Source organism: Hesperophylax consimilis, chromosome 24 (genome assembly GCF_061612785.1).
Source record: "Hesperophylax consimilis isolate HC1 chromosome 24, BYU_Hcon_1.0, whole genome shotgun sequence".
NCBI classification, from domain to species: domain Eukaryota; kingdom Metazoa; phylum Arthropoda; class Insecta; order Trichoptera; family Limnephilidae; genus Hesperophylax; species Hesperophylax consimilis.
In genome coordinates this window covers 14,510,691-14,528,766 of record NC_142859.1, presented here as the reverse complement: position 1 = coordinate 14,528,766, position 18,076 = coordinate 14,510,691, and the positions used below count along the sequence as shown (strand labels likewise).

The 18,076-nt window shown below is 34.6% G+C and overlaps 2 protein-coding genes across 2 annotated transcripts; one reads left to right on the top strand and one right to left on the bottom strand.

Annotated features, from left to right (window-relative positions):
- The first annotated feature begins 3,759 nt into the window (after window positions 1–3,759).
- LOC149411956 (uncharacterized) lies at window positions 3,760–8,236 on the top strand. Its single transcript, XM_089646362.1, has 3 exons — window positions 3,760–3,784; window positions 4,145–4,921; window positions 6,006–8,236. The coding sequence occupies exons 1-3, from the start codon at window positions 3,770–3,772 to the stop codon at window positions 6,393–6,395; spliced, it is 1,182 nt and encodes a 393-aa protein (XP_089502488.1). The 5' UTR covers window positions 3,760–3,769; the 3' UTR covers window positions 6,396–8,236.
- An 899-nt stretch (window positions 8,237–9,135) lies between these two features.
- On the bottom strand, window positions 9,136–15,435 carry LOC149411955 (uncharacterized). The gene is made up of 3 exons (XM_089646365.1): window positions 15,230–15,435; window positions 13,725–14,459; window positions 9,136–11,367 (listed from the first exon to the last, which is right to left on the bottom strand). The coding sequence occupies exons 1-3, from the start codon at window positions 15,371–15,373 to the stop codon at window positions 11,044–11,046; spliced, it is 1,203 nt and encodes a 400-aa protein (XP_089502491.1). The 5' UTR covers window positions 15,374–15,435; the 3' UTR covers window positions 9,136–11,043.
- Window positions 15,436–18,076: the final 2,641 nt, after the last annotated feature.

The following is an 18,076-nucleotide window of genomic DNA, read 5'->3' as shown; positions in this document are numbered from 1 at the left end:
AGAAATTTTTGTTGTTTTTATTCATCCATAAAATCACGTCACATGCATCAGACTCCACACCACCCTATCCATAGAAGGGAGTTTCTAAGCTGAGCCGGCTGAGCTGGAAAATAACCATTGCACCATCTGGAGCCAGTGAGACTATGGCAACCCCGTTTTGGGGCAAGTTGTGAGGCTGAAGGTAGTGGAAAGAGATAGGGAAGCGGATTGTGGGGAAGCACCTGGCTATTCAGATCTGGTCACCAAACATGGCTAAAGCCATCTCAAGCAATGTTTGAATCCTAAATTGTGGTCTTACACTAGTGTGATACTGAGAGTAAAGTACCATTAACTTTATAATTATTATTAACAATTACGCGAACAATTGTTTAATTTCAATTCCAGATACAAACATTACCAAACTGATATCGGAGGAATTCAAACATTTAAAAAAAGGGGATTCGCCCAAGCTTTTGAATTTGAGATATATATAAATTTTACCAAAATAATAAATAATGCAGGGGATGAAAAGAGGAAGCATAATAAATGTTATTAAAATTTAATAATTATTTCCCGACCCATTTTCGGCACAAAACATTCCGATTTTCTCGGAAGAAATTTTTAGGACAATAAAAATTTCCAAACTTCACATAATATCAAAAAGATAAATGTCTAACCAAACCATAACCAAACATAACCCTTTTCAAAGCCATATATAAAAAAAAAACTTATGAACCTTATATCATATACGACGATTTTCCAGTCACGATTTTTTTCTCCATTTTTTTACATTTTCTGTATTCGGTGGAGAAAAAATATTCTATTCCGAAATATATATTTTATTCCGGGATGTATTCTATGTATTCAGTACCTCATAAAAACTCTATTTTAAATCTGGGGAAATAAAAAATTTGGGCATACCATCACTGGCGTGTGTGTAAAAAAACATGCAAAGTATTAAAAAAACGAAGAGATCCCAAAATTAATGCAAGGCTGATAAAAACAACATTAGGAAGAGTGCTCATAAGGTTTGAACATTAGAGCATTTAAAAAATATATAAATCGGCATTTTCATTCCAAAATTAACAAAAGTTTGCACACTAGCCTTCAAAACAAAAGAAATTTACTGTCTATATCTGATTTGGAAAAACTAGTTAAAAATAAAAAAGTTATACTGATTTTGAGATACTCAGTATAATTGATTCAATTTTCGACTGAATAAAATGAACACATAAATGTCCGAAATCTCAAAATAATATAAAATAAAGTTGCTATCTACGTTCGTCTGTTTGTGCACTTACTTCTTCTAAACTACTCGATTTTACACATTTTATTTATAAATTCACTCCCGGCTGGGCTTTTATATGTTATTTTCTTTTTTTTTACAAAGAACACAACAAAATCAAAAAGAAAACAAAATCAAAGTAAAATAAAAAAACAAAATCGAAAAGAAAAAAGAAGACATAATAAAACACAACCTCAATGTCAAAACGAAATACAATGGAAACAAGACACTCCACCATGCAAAATGGAAAAATATAATGGAAAATTACAAAACTTTGGTAAGATAAACAGAGCTACTTAGTTTCTATACTTAAATTATATTATATTTGATATTCTTCTTTCTGAAATAAATTGGTTTATATTTGGTCTTCTCTGGTTTGTCTTTATAACGAATTGGTGTACATTATGAATACCAAAAATATGCTTTTTGAAGGTTTTTCTATCGTTTTGCTTGAGTAGAATACAAATAAAAATATAAATTACTCGATAATAAATATATATGTAAGCCACTAAAATAAATATTAGAAATTATGAACGCGTAAAGGAAACAACGTTTTAAAAATACAGTGTTATAGCTAAAATTATCTGTGACAGTTTCACTTGATTAACTTTTTTGCTTTATTGTAAAATTATTTACAAAATAAATAAAAACCAGTTTTGTGCTTGAATTCAAACGTTTCTAGACTCTGTTTGTAAAGCGATTTTAATACCTATTACCTTAAATATAAGGTGTACCAAGAATATTCACATTTTTGGCTTGCAGCTTCCTCTTAACGATACACTGTAAATTTTTTCATGCCACAGAACAAAACGTGTTTTTAATAATTTTCGCAGCTTACTTTGCGATTTTTTTTCTATCGAGAGAATTCAATATATTTAACGTTTCGGCATAAAAAATGTATAGATATTATTGTACGAAAAAAACATTTTTTGGAAATTAACTTAAGATTTAACGAGAAACTTGTTGTATATCGGAAGAAATCGAGTTTGCGGGGGCTTAAGGTTTCCGTATTGTCATGTAAGATTTTCGAATGCTGACTATTCTTGTCGACAAATTGGACCGTCTTAATGAATTCGTTCTAATGGCAAACTCGCTGAATGGTTTATCTGTGGTCAAACTGTCAAATCTATGTGTCAAACGTGATTGGTTTATTTATGTGTCAAACTCTCTAATGTCAAAACAAAATTCACAATAGCAGGTTTATTTATGCACAATGTTTACGTTTATTTGAGTATAGTTTTAGTTTATGATGAATATTTGCCGGTTGTGCATGGGAACAGCGGGGGAAATGTTCATTTTTGACAGTAAAATAACTTCCCTGAACAAATTTTTAACGTATTGCAAATTAAAGGTTACTAATTATTATTAATTCTCAGAAAAACCTTTCTTCATTTTTACTAATTATTTAAATCTGTATTTTTTTTATTAATGGTAAAATTTCAGAATTCCGCTGCACGCTTTGAGTACAAATGATGAGCGTTTACACTTAATTACTATAAAATGAAAAAAAATATACACCATTCACAAATTAGATTATTAGGTTTATAATAATTAAATTTTAACAAGTAAATTAAATCCTAAGCACGGGAGATACCAGTGAGGATATCATTGTATTTACTTGTTACCAGAAAGGAAGATATTAAAACATATATTATAATATAACTTATGACAAAAGTCTGATTGAGAAAAATCATGGTGGACGAAATTGATATTTTGAACTTTGGTTGAAAAAAAAACTTCAATGCATCATTTACTATCTCCTTTGACACAAATAGCTGTTTCTCGTAGTAATTGCATTGAAACGAAGCGTCATTTAAATAATTTGTGCATATAAAGCTTGCAGCGGAATTCTCCAATTTTACTAAATTCTTACACGAAACCTGTAAAAATTTATGGCATGACATGAATTCGTGACACATCATTTCCAATTTTGGAAATCATACTAGCTGTACCTCGCCACGCGTTGCTGTAGCTCAGTCTCCCTGTGGAGATAGAGAAACAATAGGGCGTGTTGCTTTTATGTCCAACAGATGGCGCTGTTTTTAAAAAAAAGGATGTTTGTCCAACACCTGTTTTTCAAAAAAGCATGTTTTTACCTGTCACAGGTGATATTTATTTATTTATTTACTATGGACCATGTCCCATTAAAACACATTACATATTACACAAAGTCAATACAAAGAGAAATATTACATTACAGGATAGTTAAAAAATTACAGCTATGACAAAAATAGGGCACAGAAACAATAAAGATAATGTCAAGTCAAGACAGGAATGATGTAGGTATATAAAAACAAGGGTATTTGAATGCAACGTTGTGTCAAAATGAACATTACATTTTGAAGAAGAAGATAATACTAATAAATGATGGGTATAACCTTCAAAATAAGTAAAAAAGAAAGAGCTGTTCCTGAATTTACATTTTAATTTATATAGATTACCGCATTCATTCTTCTATTGTTTAATGTCTGTATCTCATGAACAGACTTCCCAATACACAAACTGATGCACTTGCTCCAAGTATGTATTCATCATTCATACTATATTGCAAAGTATTGTCTTACTTCTTTCAAACTCCATTACTTTGGACTTTATTACATTCATCATTAAATGTCATCCTTTTTCAATGTCCTTGTCCCCTTCTGTATCTTGTGAATACAACTAAAGAAACAACCCGATACATTGCTCCAAATATTCATCGTTGCACATTGCATAGCGTTGTCATACTTTTTTCTCTATTTCAAACTCCATTACTTTGTAGTTATTAAATTCATCATAAAATCATTCCACTTACGTCCTTGGTACATATCCTGGACAACAGAGGGTGTAGATCTTTCATAATGTTAGAAATAAATTTAAGACAATCATTTTTCTTTTCAGATGGAAGAAGACGATGGATTACCCCAATATGGCTGTCTTTGCTGCTTCCAGAAATTAGAGTCTGTCGTTACATTCATGAAGCAATGTGAAGACAGCGATAGAGTTCTCCGCAAAAACTTAGACATAGATTATTTCAACCAAGACAAGAAAGAAATCTCTACTGATCTAATTCAAGATCTTAAATCTTTTAGCTTAGATTATTCTAGCGATGATCAGAATCAATATAGTGACGTGAACAATGATGATTTTGCCAATGACTCAAGGGAAGACATCACAAATAAAAAAGTAAAAAATGGAACAGACAGAAGAACAAAAGTAAATAAAAAGGTTAAAATCAATGCAAACACAAATGAAAAAGCCTCAGAGAAAAAAGACACAAATGATAACGAACTTGATGATTTTTGGGCAGAATTTGATGTTAAACCCATATCAGTTAAAAAGAATAATGTTCCTAGTGGATATCTATGTTACCACTGTGGAAAAGAGTTTCCGCCTGGTCAACGTAACGCCTATAGAAATCACATTATCAATTATCACTCTGAAAAAAAGTTTAAATGTGATAAATGTCACAGAGTTTTTTTCACACAATTAAAGTTGGATGGTCACCATTTCAACTTTCATCAGAATGAAGGTGGGAGATTTGCTTGCGACATGTGTGACCGGAAATATGAATCCAACAAGAAACTGATAATTCACAAGGAATCAATTCACTTGAAATCAATTACTTACGAATGTGAAGTTTGCAGCAAGATGTTTTACATCAAAGACTCTTTAAGGGTTTGTAGTTTTTTTCAATCTTCGAAGTATCAGTTCATTACAGTCATCGATACGAAACGAATGTACCATTAGCCTAAAAGCCCTGGATGGAGCTAGTCGAGAACACTTAGAATTTGCGGGGTGAGGAGAAAGATGTATGAAAATGCCAAAACCTACTTAAATTTTTTAATGTTTATTTTGTCTCATCAAATACCCCAAAAAATTATAAGCCATTATAACTGCTTTAAAACACGCAAATAAAATTATAATAGTTCATTTTGCACCACTTTGCATACAAATCATTAAAAAGTTTGTCATACAAGATGGCTGCTAGGCTATTTCCCCCTACCCTAGATTTGGCTTCAATCCCATTCATACGAAATCGCACTAATGCTCTGTCCAGGGCTTTTTAGGTCCATGGAATGTACTATCCCAGCCAAGTGGTCCCGTGTGACCAGTACACCAGAGGCACTGAATTGTTAGGACTTGGAATAGATGCTCTTTATAATAACCTAGAGCTACTATAGGAATGTTGGTGTGACTATTTTGTAGAGTACATAATTCAAAGTCAATTTATTGCTCTTTATCAGTTTTTAAATATGACTACCGCAGAAGAGTTCCAACTGCCCGAAGCTAGTAGGATTATGGCATCCTCATTTGGGGTATGTGTACAGGTACAATGCTAGTTCGGAAATAACACCTACACAAGCGAATGTTATTCAACATAATCAACTGGCTATGAAATTTTTGTTGTAATTAGGGCATTACTGCGAAGCTTGATAAAAAAGTATTTTTGGTACTGTTGTGGTGATAAATATGATCCAAACGGAAGAGAAAACACCAAATTTTATATTAAAATATAGAAGTTAACCACAGAAGAATTAAAATGTGTACCATTATGAAAACAAAAGTTCATACCGCAATTTGAAATACTTCTAAGACTTTTTTATTCATTATTTTTATATAAAATTACAAAAAAGTGAGGTGTCATTAAAGTAATACATTTGTCTAGTGAAATAAGTGTATTTTTATGTATGTTTTCGTTATCATAAAATTCGTTATTAAGTAAATTTCATTATCGTTGAAAGCATGTCTTTTCTTTTAGGTACATCAAAAGAGGCACACAACAGAAGGTGAAGCGAAATGCACTTTCTGCAACAAGGTATTCTGTAATAAAACTTGGCTCAAGAAACACATGAGAAGCCATACTGGGGAACGTCCTTACTCCTGCCGCTTCTGCGACAGCAAGTTCTCCATCCCGCAGTCGCTGAGGGAACATGAGAGACTCCACACGGGCGAGAAACCGTTCAAATGTCCGGCGTGTCAGAAGGGATTCTCGCAAAATGGCAACATGAAGAGCCATTTCAAATACAATCATAGAGAATTGGATTTTAAAGAGACTCAGGCGGCTTATCGACTGTCTTTGAAGAAAGATAAGGAAACGGACAAAGTATTGAATGTTTCAACTGTATTGGAAATAGAATACGCTAAATGAGAAAGTTAGCAATAAGTGTCATTTTGAGCACTCGATATTTTATTCTGGTATTCGTAAGAAAACTGTTCAAGATTGTGAACATTTTTCGTAACGGTATATGGATGGCAACATGAAGAGCCATTTTAAATATACAAACCATAGCGAATTGAATTTTAAGGAGACTTGGACGACTTTTCAATAAACTGTGATATGTGAAAAGGTAACTGAGTGGAGTAGTAATTTGATAAACTGTTTTGGAAATGGAATAATATTATACGAGATTTTATTAAGCTAGCATGCAGAATCTAGTAAGCATAAGAAAATGAATGTGATCCAGTTTGCATACATTTTTCATTGAAGGGTTAAAACAAATGTTAGGATATTAGTTGTGTATTCTGTAATCTTGGTTTGGAACAGATAGAGAAAGGATGAAATTAGACTAAAAGCAATAAAAATAATATCCACGCTGCATAATATGTGTATGTAAAACTACATAAATATGAAAATGTTGAGATTGTTTTGGACATGTATAACAGATTAATGCAGAATGGAGAGTCAAGTGATTGGGAATATGTATGTGTAATATGACACTCAAGTAGATGGAAAAATTCAGGGACGCCCCAGAAAAAGTTGACACCTTTGAAATAATCAAATACAGTGAATTATATTATTATTTCAGTCCCAAATTAATTTCATACAAAACTCACAAATGTAGATTGCATCGATCGTTTCTCTATGTATCGTTTAAAGCAAGCTCGTGTGCAAGTCGGTGTTTGTTGTTTTCGTTTTTCAACCATCAAATTGGTGGTTGAAAAACGAAAACAACAAATGTTTGCGAACTGTAGTAATTTTGCACATATTGAAACTACTTCTTGCAAACTAACCCACAGTAATCCTCTTCATGTCATACAACTTTGTATAAAAGATATCCTCCATCCACAACATTCATTTACGCAGTTACAATTATAACAGTATACAATGATGATTTCGTGCATTTGCGCATTCCTTCCGACAGAGAATATGGTCAAGCTCAAATTTAAGGTAATCTTTAACTTGTTGTCGGTTTTCTTCATTCTCTAGAAGAGCGTTAGTGAATTGATGGAAATTTTACCCACATTTAATTGCTATATTTCAATAACTGGTATTTTTTTCTACTCTTTCATACAATTTTTTTATGGCGAATATTATTACAAAACCATATTGCGTTGCTAAACGCATTGTTTCAATTAACGGTACTTATAAACTTCATTCTAAATTAGTTGTCGTTATGTAGTTGCGTTGTCAAACACTGCGGTGCGTGCATGCAATCTTTTTACTGTGCAGAAAATCTTCAAAAACTAGAAAGACACATTGACGTTAAGGGGCGAGTTCTGCCACAGTGGTAAAGGGTTGAAAGAGAGGATCTCCATGTTGCTTTGAGTTAACTGTTGGAACTGACATATATGAGCCCCTCACATATTGGCAAATCGCTAAATCTTATGTAGGTGTTTTAAGAATATGAAAACTTTACCCGAAAATATACGCAAACAAAAAGGCTACCAACAGTTTAAATTTGTTTTTAAGGAACCTTGATGTAGCAATGGGCGTAAATCAATAAAATATTTTACTATTTGTAGATAACTGTGTAGCTCACCCAAGTGACACAACATTTTTACGAATGTAGCATTTTTCTTAATTCCAACATTCGTAGTATTTTTCGCATCGATAGCTTTTTCAATAGGTTCCTTCAAAACATGTCAAGATTGATAAAATAATTCGAGTAGAAGAATTGTAATTGTAGTAGAAGAAATCGAGTACAAGATTGATAGAATAATAGAGTATCTACTAGTCTATAAAGGTTGAAGAGGTGTGCCCACCCTAAGAACAACGAAATATTTTTTAAAGATATTGTATACAATAGAAAAATAATACAAAATTCTATCAATCAAAATGTATTTTTTTCACAAATTTTGTAATGAAATTGTACGTTCATTCGGACGGCCACAACAATCAGTGGAAGATATAATAATAATAAATAAGATATGATAATAAATTGACCTTCAAGTATGTCAGTCCCTTTAGTAAAGCTCACCAGGGTGGTCATTCGGTCTCCTGGTTTCAAAGGAATTCCCAGGTATGAGAATGATAGCTCACACCTTAGCTCCTGAGCGATGGGTTCGCCACACATCCTAGGTTACCATGCACTTTTTTGTGCAGGTGAGTAGCTACAATGAATCCTCCTTTATCGATATATTTATATGACCGGTCAGTGGTTGAGTGGGCATAGCGCTTGGGTCTCACCCGAGCGTCGCGTGTTCGATTCCTCGGCTGGCTAAGTCCTCCATCACAACACAAGCAACATTTTCGGCTTTCTGTGGTGGTAGTAGGAGATTTTCAAACATTGTTGGGTTATTCGTAACCTGGGAATGTTTGTCTTTGTTTAAAAAAAAAAAATCTACACTTGGGACCAATTGCAGCATAGGTAATGTTCTTCCTTATAACTACAGGTGGAGTTCAATTATGAATAACATAATATTTTATCATCTCAATTATGCTGTAACTGGATATGACAGAACAGTAACATAACAGGTCAAGATACCATAATAAAAGGTAAGGTTAGGTATTTTTTTCTCACTTTTCTTCAATGTTCAGTTTTGTCATGGAATTTAATTACGTATATACAATAAAATCATTATAATTTAGTTTGGCAGGTTGTTGTCGCAATAGATTTTGTATACAAAAACAGTTTTTTTAATATATTATTATTTATTTAAGACAGTTTTTAAAAACATTTCATAATAAAAATTATGTCGAGGGTATCGTAGGTAATTTTTCCATGATACGTACAAAAGAATCTCACCATTAAATGCCGACTCTCGGCCCGTTTTAGCTTTTGATAAGATTGTTATCAGGTTTCATGAATAATGGTCACGTTGATGTTTTTCAGCTAATGAAAATTTGATCAAAAACTAAAATGGGCCGTGAATTTGCCTTTAACAACTGTATCAACTGTTCAAATTTCAGAGAGGGCGGTGATTGTCAATTAGATGGTCATCAAATAATGTGATAGATTTTGAAAAAGGCCAATCTAATGGTGTTTCGTAAGAATAAGCATTTTCATTTTCCAGATTCTAAAATTCCAACATTATTCCAGATTTTATAATATACGCATGTGCCGAATTAGTGAAATTCTACCACGTACTTGTAAAAATATGGATCAGCACAGAGAAAAGTCACCTAAACTAATGTAGGGAATAGAACAGTGAATAGATAAAAGGCACAACAGAAAATCCCTAGAAGTGTGATCTACACGTACTGATTTGAAAGATAACACATATCGCCAATTTTCATAATACTCGTACACCTGAATGAAATTGATTATCTGTTCTAGACAGAATTTCGATATTGAAGTAAGGGGGAATTGACCTTATTTTCCACACAACCGACATGCCTTCAGTGTTAAAAGGCTAATATACAATATCAATGCATATTAATAATCAGTACATTCCAATTGACTCTTTAAATAACACATTTTTTTACACTGGTCTTAAAAATATACGAAACCTATTATAATATAGATGAGCGAGTATTGAACACAATTTATCCCCTCAAGAATCCCAAACGCCTGAAGCCAGTGGGACTATGGCATCCCCGAATAGGCTATGTTGTGAGGCTGAGGGGAGGGGGTGGGAGGCAAGGAAGAGAATGTTTTGGTACCTCTCCACCACAGGTAACCAGTAGGACTGGCATCCTCAATAGGCTATTTTCACTGTTTTTTTATCGTCGAAAAAAGTTACGATAATGAAAGTTTAACGATTTAAAATGTGCCATTTTTGATTTGCTGCCAAAATGTTAGTTTTTATTTGTGAATTCGGCGGCGTTGACGTCGAGCCGGACGACGTTGGTGACAGCTGTCTTACCAGACATTGACATTTTCTACGTCAAAATGACATTGAAAATGTCAATGTCTGGTAAGAGAGTTGGTGACAGCTCTCTTACTAGACATTGACATTTTCTACGTCAAAATGACATTGAAAATGTCAATGTCTGGTAAGAGAGTTGGTGACAGCTGTCTTACCAGACATTGACATTTTCTACGTCAAAATGACATTGAAAATGTCAATGTCTGGTAAGAGACTTGGTGACAGCTCTCTTACCAGACATTGACATTTTCTACGTCAAAATGACATTGTAGACAGTTGGACCCGTTTTTCGGAGTGTGCAGTTTTCGATCGTTTTTAAAATCAATAATTATGAATGATAATATTAAAATTACACATTTTTAGTACAACAATCAGAATCAGAAAAACAAGCTTAAAATCTTCTGTACATTATTTTAACAGTATTCATAGTTTGAGAAAATTATTATACATAAGTTTGGGTATGTTACGAGGTTTAAGGTAGTGGGGAGGGGAAGGAGATGAGGAAGAGGAAGGTGGTGAATTTATTCAGATCTGGTCACCAAACATGATTCATTATTTTATTTTATTCTGTGTTTCTCAACTGCTCGGAGCCAGTGGGACTATGGCATCCCCGACTGGGGTATGTCGTAAGGCTGAAGGGAAAGGAGATGGTAAAGTAGAAGGTTGGGAAGTACCTGGCTGTTCAGATCTTGCAACCAAACATGCCTAACGCACTTCGAGCAACTCTTTTAATTGCCTTTTTATAATATTACTATATTATGACTGTACTAAATTAAAGAAGTAGCATCTTGCATTTCAAACTTCATCTCCATCCCTTTGTGATTATTCCTAAAGTGACTTTTCATGTTGGATTTCTGCGTGAATCCTTTGGAGCACACAGGGCAGAGGTACGGGGTTATGCCCGTGTGCAATCGTTCGTGTTCCTTGATGGTCTTGAGGGCGGCGAACTTGGAATCGCAGAATCTGCAGGTGTATGGCTTTTCTCCGGTGTGACAGCGCATGTGCACCAAAAGGCTGCATTTGAAGGCGAATTTCCTGGAACATACATCGCATTCGAATGTTCGTTCGCCTGTGTGGACTTTCATGTGGCACTGAAAGGGTTAACAGAGAATTAGTAAACAGTAAAATAATTTAAAGTTTTTTTGGACATGAAAAGGTATAACTCAGGGGTTCCCAACCTTTTTGCACTCTAGAGCACATTCTAAAATATCGGTAGGGTGGCGGGCACCACCTATTTTTAATCGACAAACTCGGGGCAGAAATCGCAATCAAAATGACAACAACGCGTTTCTAGGTGGGGAATGCTATTTGCACATCACTCCTTGTACACGCCGAAAACCCCAAGTGAGCCGATGATCGTCGAACCGATCGGGACGGTACGAGCACGTGACTACTGTCAGTTTGGCTGTCGGGGACATGCTTATTGCTTTCACTGACAGAGCTGGCAGAGTCATGTGCCATGTGTTTTGGCGCCTTCGGCGTTCATCGGCTCAGTTCGTTCGTTCACTTCGGGTTTTCTGCGTGTACAAGGAGTGATGTGCAAATAGAACTCTCCGTTCCAGGCTAGCGTGAAGAGTGCAGTCTGGCTCGCCGCTAGACAGGTTCCGACAAGTACTGTCAGCAAAGGAACCACTCATACATACAATATCGCAAAAATACGAACGTATTTAATAAACCTAGGTACTCAAAAAAATTAAAACTCTAACAAATAAATAAAAATAATTCACATTTTCAATTAATGTTTATGAAAAAATTATTTTACTGTCGAATAGTGGCGGGGACATACGAATCGTTCACCATGCGCACCGCGTGGCACCATGGCGCCCGCGGGCACGGGGTCGGGAACCCCTGGTATAACTAATCAAACATCGCGCAATTACTCCGCAGTTCAGACGATCTTATCGCAACCACTAAACACGTATAGAAGCATAATGTTCTCAGCCAATTCTTCATTGTTTCAAACTGTAATGTTGTTATTAATATCTTGTTAAGATAGTGCTGATAATTAGTCACAGATGGCAGTGATTGAGTTGAGTGGAGCTTGTGTAGCCGGGTTACGAATGGTTTCGCATAGAACCCGAAGATAGCCGATCGTAGGTTAGCAGCTCGTTCCATTTTAATAACTTATAGCCTCAAGCAAGTAGGACCTATGTCCAGTAAGACTTATTTGTAATTATCTACGATAATAAAATTCTTATAATCTTGACGAACCAAGCAGTTATTGAAGATTCCCGTAGTCGAAGTGAGAATATAAACTACTAGTAATCCAAGGCAGTAAACAAACTATTTGTGAAATTAATTAGTCTTTTAACAGTTTCGCCTCTCGCAGGTTTGCGAGAGTAGATGTTGTTTTGCGATGGTGCTAATGCTCTCAGTAGAACTAATAGATCAACGCCTTCGCCAATGACAAAAACAGCGTCAAATGTTGAGCAAAAGGTATGCTGTATTTATAATTAACCCATCAACATCTTTTTCAACCTGCTTAACTGTAATGGCAGCCTGTTAGAGTTTTTTTGTCAGCATTGCAATCTGACAGACTTTATTTTTTTTATCAGCTAAAAATCATTATTGGGACACTTGAAACGGCATTGTTTCATCGAAAAGAACATCTGACGTTTTTGTACAGTTTGCTTTTTCGATCGGCAAAGTCTTTTGACACTGTTTTGGTATTTTTTGTTTGCCACCATCAAATGGATATCTATTAAAAACAAGAAATGTTTGCGAACTGGAGTAATTTTGCACATATTGAACATACTTCGCGCAAACTAATCCACAGTAATCCTTTTCATGCCAATTCGATGACCTAACAATCTCCGCATGGTGCAAGCATCTTTTTTCATGAAACTGAAATCTGTGGATTAGACAGTAGTAGGAAAAAAAAACACTATTTTCTCTACCTCACAGAGCCTCATAGATGTGTGGAAAGGAGTTAAAAAAATTATCATAATTATGTAATAAATAGCCAGAAATAACAAAATAAAATTACAAAAATGGGGAATTTGATGATTAAAAAAAAAAAATCATCTTTGCTGCAACATGTTATGTATGAGAAAAATATATAATTATTTTTACACTTAGAAAAATCATCTTTTCGCTGCAACTTGTTATGTTTTACACTTAGAAAAAATCATATTTCCGCTGCTACTTGTTATGTATTAATTTGTAACTATTGTAACATTTTTTTTACTATTACTTAGAAAAAAATGTTAAAATGCAAAATGTGAGAAATTTTACCTTCTTTAAGTTTGTTTGGAGCAACTTTGTCGTAAGATGGCTTTTCGTAAACTGCGATTCCAGTTCTCTCGGATGAAATCGAAAAAATCGCTAAGCAAAAACTGAATCGCTCCTCTGGAGCAACTGTCAAATACCCAATGACAGCCCCGGTGAACGTTGTTAAAAGGGGGGCTAGTGATAAGGAAATAAGGTAAAAAAACAATCTTATACTTACTCTCAAACTGTTCATATGCGCCAGCTTTTTATTGCATATTTTACAATGCACAACTTGTGATCGTAGATGCACTCTTTCCAAATGTTTCTTAGCGCAGCTCTTAGTACCGAATAATTTACCACAAACTTCACATGAATATTCCCTGATGTTCAGATGAGTTCGTTCATGATCCTTTAACCGCTTGAGCTCTTTGAATGACTTTGAGCATGTCTCACAGGAAAAACATTCGGTCAGCGTGTGCTTTTTGACGTGCGTGTTAAACGAAGCCATTTTAAGAAAGACTTTACCGCAAAATGGACATAAGCCACCAGATTCAGAAAAACCTTTTCTTGATATTACCGTTGGTTCGATACTTTCGATGGTTTCAATAATTTCTGTTTTTATTTCTTTTTTTTGTTCCTTTTTTAACTGTTTCAATTTGATTTCACTTAAAGTTTTTTTTTTCCGCTTTTTGCCTGATTTGAATTTATGTCTGTGGGAAGTCAGACTTTTCTTTGTGTCTTCGACTTTTATGCTTTCGTTTATTTCGGAAAAGTTCTCGTAGTTGTCGAAGAAGTCGCAATCCTCATTTTTGATTTGGACTGCTTCGTGTTTTATTTGAGTTTTTAGGAGGTGGAGATTGCTGCGGAGGATCTTGTCGGTGTTCTCGCAGAGTTTGCGAAAGTTTAAGGAAATGTCTATTGTGTTGACGCAGTTTCGGCAAATGCATTCGGGTAAACCGTCGTGCTGGAATATCTGAAAATCATACGGAGTTGAGGAATCAAAAAGATAAATATTTATCAAACACACAACACAACCGAAGATGGGTAGTACTTTTTTTTCAATATGTAATACCGCACACGAGTTCCAACTGACCGAAACCAGTAGGACTATAGCGTCATTTGCAGGAGTGATGAAAGGAGTGAGGGAGTGGAAGGAGAGGTATAAGAGAGATGCTTAACTATTCAGATCTAGTCAGTAAATATATGTTTAAGTCAAGGGTTCCCAACCTTTTAAACCTAGTTTTTATGGGGATTGACTTCTAAGAAGAATCTTACAAGAATTTTCGCTGTATCTTTTTATTAGTTCTTCAAAACATTGACAATTAAACCTTTTTATTAACAATTAGCATGGGTATATAATATTCCATAAATGGTTGTAAGTTTAAAATAGAGGAATAATAATTATTTAAAAAATATTTACAATCATAGTTATTGGGATCGACCAAAATTTGCTCCGCAATCGACCGGTTGTGAGCCCTTGCTATAGGTTGTAGCCATTTCTAGCAAAGTTTAGATTCTGAATGGTGATCTCTCAACAGGGCAATACTTAAAGTACTTTGTTAAATGAGGTGTCATAATTCTACTGTCTCCGGTAGAAACTCTGGTTGCATTCTCAGTCGTAGAGTGGAAATTATTACAACACATAACAAAATATCGTTACCAATATTATAGCATTACGAAGCTGATTAAGATATACGTAATTGAACTAATGTCAGGAGTTAATTTCATAAAAATACTTATTACCTCCAATGTACAACACTGCTGTAATTTAACAATAATCGGTGAATCTTCACTGAAAATGTTGTAAATAGCTTCGTTTCCGAGGCATAACCTGCAGAGCTTGCCATTATCTTCGAAAGGATTTTCGATTCGGGTATCGCAATCCATTTTTACTAATTATTTGTTTAGTTTTAATAATCTAAGAACAACAAATAATGACAGAAAGGTGTTTATCCCTTTTCGATTTGACAGATGATGCCACATTTATCCATGGCTTTGTTTGACGTTGGAGCTGCCAGTATAAATAATAAACCTCGCCAGTTGTAAAAATACAAACAATTAAGTAAGTACCTGTGTGCACTGTGCATAGACCTAAAAGTCCTGGAGAGAGCATTAGTGCGATTTTGTATGAATGGCATTGAAGCCAAATCTAGGGTGAGGGGGAAAATGTCTGGCAGACATCTTGTATGACTACTTTTGAACTGATTTGTATTCAAAGTGGTGCTATTATTATTTTATTTTGTATCATTAATGCAGTTATAACGGCTTATGATTTTTTTGGGATATTTTTTTAGACTTTAAATAAGGTTTTGGCATTTTTTATACACCTTCCCATCACTCAGGGGCTTCAAGTTGTTTTCGAATTGCTCCGTCTTAGGCTTCTTAGGTCCATTGTTTTTGAAGGCGAGTTTTACAATATGCAATTTAAAACAAAATTACAATGCGTTGCTGAATAGTGTTTTTAAAAAAATAAACGTTTTTAAGTTTTTAGATATATAAAAAAATATACAATAAGGAACTCCAGTGAAAAAAACAAGGGTAAAAAAATTTACTATACCAGTATATATATTGCCCCTTGTAAAAACTAGTAGACGCCTAAGTAGATGATCTCTGTAATCAATAATATTCCTAACGATTTGAATTTTTATGTAAAAAAAAATTCTAGTACGATGTGTTAGGACTGTTTTTAGGAGGTTTTAGGTATTATCAGTGCCTTGGCGACTTGAACATTCGGCGTCAGGAGCGGACTGCTCCGGTCGCATCCGCTTAGGGCCGGCCCTGGTTTATATGGCCTAAAAGGCTTTTTAGGTCTGCTAATGTGATTCCCAAATCTTCGACAATGCAGTAAAGCCATAATCTAATCAGAGAATTGTTTGTTTTCTAATAATATCAGATTCACCTCATTTATTGGTTAATAATGAAAACAAGAGATCTACCACATAATATGAGATTGGCTGAAGACCTAAAGAGAACTGTGAGTTACGCATGAGCTACGGAAGAATCAGTATAACTGGATGCATTTGAGATAATAGAAATAAATGGAGATACGGTATGAACGCGTATAGGACTAGACTGTCGACGAGCTACGACCAAACTTCACTTCGATCGATAACAAGTTTCTCGTGAACATTTTTGAATATAATATCTATAAATTTGTTATGCCGCCACGCTAATTATATGAAATTTCCTCGAGAGAAAAAAATCGCTAAATTAAGCTCCGAAAAAAAAACAAGTTTTGTTCTGTTATTTAATACGTTAAAAAAATTACAGCTTATCCGTTTGCCCTATTCCAAACGAGTAGTGTTTTCAGTATTTTCGCCTAATTATTATAGTTTTTTTAATATTAGTGAGCTCCCTCTAACATTCGTATTTACATATCTCCCTTTCAAACCATCTTTGAACACTTACTACGGGGCCTTAAAGCGGCTGCACAACTAAAGTTATGCACTTGGTGTGCATAGAGGTATACAATAAAAGGCGGTGTTGCGTACAGAACGGTAGTTTAAGGTCGTTCGCCGTTAGAGCGTTGGGAGCATTGGATGACAATTATTATTGGAGGTCAAAAAGTAGAATCATTTTTTCTCCCCGTGTCTCATCTAAATAATATATTGTAATATAAACATCAGTGTTGGTGAGTAGGTTCAAAGGCGGGGCGCCATCGTGCGCTTATATGATTTCCACTAGTATTGGTAAACGATGTTGGTGTGACGCCATCGAGTGTTATATCATCTATGTTGACAGCCTGTGTTCCCGAAGCTCTCCGGATCTACCGAATCGGTATTAATATCTCCTGATTTTTCACTTCCTCTCCCGATCTACAGTATTGGCATCAATATCTCTCGATTTTCGTCGACTCGTCGTTATGGTGGTAATCCATAATATTGTTCTTCTTAATCTTTAATACACATAAGCATAAAAACGATCTATAAGTTGATTTTGGGTTCACACATACAACGAAATAAATATTAATTGAAAGGCATTAAATGAGAATGATGTCGAATTGTTTTTTTTTCAACCTCAATCTATACCTTCTCCGCTAAATTCGTTCTTCCGGTAAATTATAGTTACATAAACATAAATATTTTTGTCAAACGAGAAGAGATGCATATGCAACTAACGTAGCGTGCTATCAGAACTGTCAGTAGCGTGCAACTGACGTCAAACCCGATGTCAACGCGTCGCGTTGTGTACGAACACTAGCAAAATAGTATTACGGATACTCACGAGCGATGCGTACGCTACGCGCATGAAACTCAAGTCCATTGTAAGTATCTCGGAGTACGAATGGCTCAATCAGTGTTACCAAAACTAAAAATTCGAAGTCAGGAGAGTTTTCATAAAAATATCGAGAAAAATTTGGGAAAGATGACTTAAGACGATGCCATACGTAGTAATGCAAAATCATGTGTTTTTGGTTTGAAAATTTGGTCGCCTGGAAATTTTTCAGATAGTTTAATTAAATACTGCGAGTAGAATACATCTTGGCCTTTGAAATAATCGAGTATTTTTTAGATAAGTCTTTTTATAAGCCCAGAAAAAAAGAATGTAAAGGCCTATGAAAACTGCTTTAAAGTTCAAAATCTCCTTCTT